A 3089-nucleotide genomic window follows, 5' to 3' on the forward strand; every position below is an offset into this window, starting at 1 on the left:
TTTTTTTTTAACTTAAGTAAATCTGATTTAGCTGAAGGATTTAATTTGGTCTTATTTTGAAAAGAACAGGCATGTAGTGTTATCAAAATGAACATTTAAATGAAACAGAGAAACAATTATAGCACATTTAAACGCAACGTTTTATAAACGAATGTCCTAATTGTCACTAAAATGTATTTTCTTTCTAAATGGTGAAGTGGAATTTCACGGCTCGCTGGGTTTGGCTCGATAAGAAACTGGCCCAAAAGGCGTTTAAAGGTTGCAGACTCCTCCTCCGGCTCTGATTTATACTCTCATTTAACTTTGAAAGGACTTTAACCACAAATTTAAAATTTATCAATTTTTATAACTGGGCATAATTTTGTTCCCCTGACAAAAAAAAAAAAATTCTGTTTTGTAATTCCAACTCCTTATGAAACACAAGGAGCAACTATAGTTGAGCTTAATTGATGCTAATGAACATTATTGCCCTCTAGTGGTGATAAACACACATTACATACAATTTAAACTTAAAAATTTCTTTAATGATTTAAATGGAAGCTGCAAAAGCACCATGAAAAAACGTGCTTAAATCGATCTAATCAAAGAACTGGAAGCTGTTGTGATGACTTCTTGGTATTGAGACATCAGGACTTCTATCTGTGCTTCTTGAAGGCTGCAAAACAGATTTGTAAATCATTTAATTCCACAAGTACATAAAAGAAATAGTGATTGCAACCATTTTTTTTACCTTTTCTTTTAGTTTTCTTTTTCATGAGCTTCTTCTTTTTCTTGGGTCGAGAGCCGTCTCCATCCTGAGGAACAAAGACATTGCAAGAAAAGATCAAAACAAACTATAACGCAGTTTATTTGTATAAGTTTGGAGGGGAGTTAATGAAGACGCACCTGCCCGCCTTCACCGCCAGTCAAAGCTGAGATGTCTCCAAAGTGTGTGATCCTGTTCAGCTGGCTGGACATTCCCATCATGCCTCTCTTCTTGGAGTTCCTTTGACTCTTAGGCATACTGAGGCGAACCATCATGGACTCCTCATAGTTTTTCCTGTGCAGGAAAAAATATTTAACAAAGAATGAACAACAAGTAGAGCTTATTCTTTCATACGACACATCTAACAAGACTCTTCTGAAAATTTGTCAGAATGGATAAAGCAAACACTCAGGTACCTGTGGAGCTCCTCGCGGCTTTGCCGTTCACTCTGGAAGTCCCGTTTCTCCCTGATCTCCTCCGGAGCGTCGCTGTACTGCTGCCGGAGCTCCTGGATCACGGAGCTTCTGAGGGCGGCTCGGCGCTGCCGCTCCATCTGGGCCTTCTTCTTGTCTGCCTCCGTCAAGTCACCGTCTAAAAGAAGAAGACTACGTCGTCACAGCAAATCTCAACATAAACTCACATTCGATTTTGTCACCAGCGCAGACGGGTGTTACCATAATGCATTGGGGCAATCTTTGGAGGAACGTATTTCTTGCTGCTGGAGGCGGCTGGTTTTCTCTCTGAAGATTCTTTGCTCTCGTCTTCATCGTCTGATCCCTCAGATTCACTAAGCTAAATAAAAAAATTACAATTATCTCTTTTCATTAAAAAAAAGCAGACAGTCGTGATTGAGAGATGTTTACCTTGCTGATGAGATTCTCAGGGTTAGGGCGGAGCTGCAACGGGTCATTTTCAGCTAAAACCACCAAAAAAAAGGCATTAATTTCACTTGAAACTAAAAAAGTCAACTAGCAGAATTATGTTCAACTTTACCTAAACTTCCTGTAACAGCTGTGCGCACCAGTTTGTCAATCTGGTATTTTAGCTTGTGATCCAGAGGTCGCATCTTCTCTAGGACCTTCAAAGAGAAAACAAATACGATGCAGCGTGGTTCGTGGATGTGGCAACCAGCACAAAGGTATCCTCTGACCATCTTACCGTTCTGACTGTGACAATTCTCTCCAAGGCTTCGCTCTCTCTGATTTCCCCTCCTGCTGTCTTGATGCTGATCAGGTGAGTCAGGTCCTGGAGGTAGAAGAGCATCAGCTGGTAGCGGAGGTCCAGGAAAGATAAACCCTGCACAGGAAGACAATACAGAAAAGTACTTTGGTAAAACATAAAAATACATACATAATTTGATTTTAAAAAGTTAAGAAATCTGGAATGTCCACACTTACCTTTGAGGTCTTAAACGCACCATCTTTAACTTTGGCTAGCAGTTCACGCACATGTTTGGTGACAGAGGCTACCTAAAATAAAACACATTAAAAGATGCAGTCTGAATGAATGAAGCTAATTCGAAAACCTTGATAACACAAAGTTATGAGACATGTAAGGTTAACATACCTGCTCTGTAAGAGTGTTTAGCAAATCCACAGCTTTAGGCAAATCTCTGTCGATTAAATCCTGCAAGAAAACGAATTTATTTGTCAAAACAGACATAATGTTTCTCTATTTTTTCGTTATAAAGCCACAAATCAATGCTAGCTCTAGCTAACTCCGGGTAATAAACATGCCCGGCGTTCTTAAATTCAATTTATGGTTCGAATAAGTATACACTTAGAATATTTTTGATGTGCATGTGCAAAGTGTCAGCAAAGAGAATTTAAAATATTATTTAGGAAAAAAAGATAAACTGAACTCACGTTGTCTACTGCGGCAGCCATTTTAATTCCAGCTATCTACGGAAACTCGTGTAGGACAAATTTTAAATATTCGCGCGTAGCGCAATTTATTTTAGATTACTTGACCAAATATTTGTTTACACGGTTTCTTAACAAATATGTAGACAATAATAGTGTAGCAAATTCAAAATATAGATATTTTAGGTATTAAAAAGGGCCCTTTTGAAAACCAAATCACAAAAAGTAATTTATTTAAGTATACACCATAGACTGTATGTTAAATTATATACAATTATTTTTACAGTCTATGGTATACACTTAAAGAGAATGAGGCAGTATACTTGAAGCCCCCTTTTTTTCTTTTTAAAGTTAAACTTAAAATGTTCCAATTTTGTCTGAATAAGTATTTAATTAGTATGTTTTTAACACAATATTTAAATGCTCAAAATTAAATTTAAACTTAGACTACTTAATACAGTATTGCTTACTTAATAAAATAA

General features: G+C 37.1%; 1 protein-coding gene across 1 annotated transcript; it reads right to left on the reverse strand.

The window, feature by feature from the left end:
• Positions 1-502: 502 nt before the first annotated feature.
• On the reverse strand, positions 503-2631 carry ngdn (neuroguidin, EIF4E binding protein). Its single transcript, XM_024279615.2, has 11 exons — positions 2611-2631; positions 2312-2371; positions 2143-2214; positions 1904-2041; positions 1739-1823; positions 1609-1661; positions 1420-1537; positions 1162-1336; positions 886-1039; positions 731-794; positions 503-655 (listed from the first exon to the last, which is right to left on the reverse strand). The coding sequence occupies exons 1-11, from the start codon at positions 2629-2631 to the stop codon at positions 636-638; spliced, it is 960 nt and encodes a 319-aa protein (XP_024135383.1). The 3' UTR covers positions 503-635.
• Positions 2632-3089: the final 458 nt, after the last annotated feature.

This window comes from Oryzias melastigma, linkage group LG20, assembly GCF_002922805.2.
Source record: "Oryzias melastigma strain HK-1 linkage group LG20, ASM292280v2, whole genome shotgun sequence".
NCBI lineage: Eukaryota > Metazoa > Chordata > Actinopteri > Beloniformes > Adrianichthyidae > Oryzias > Oryzias melastigma.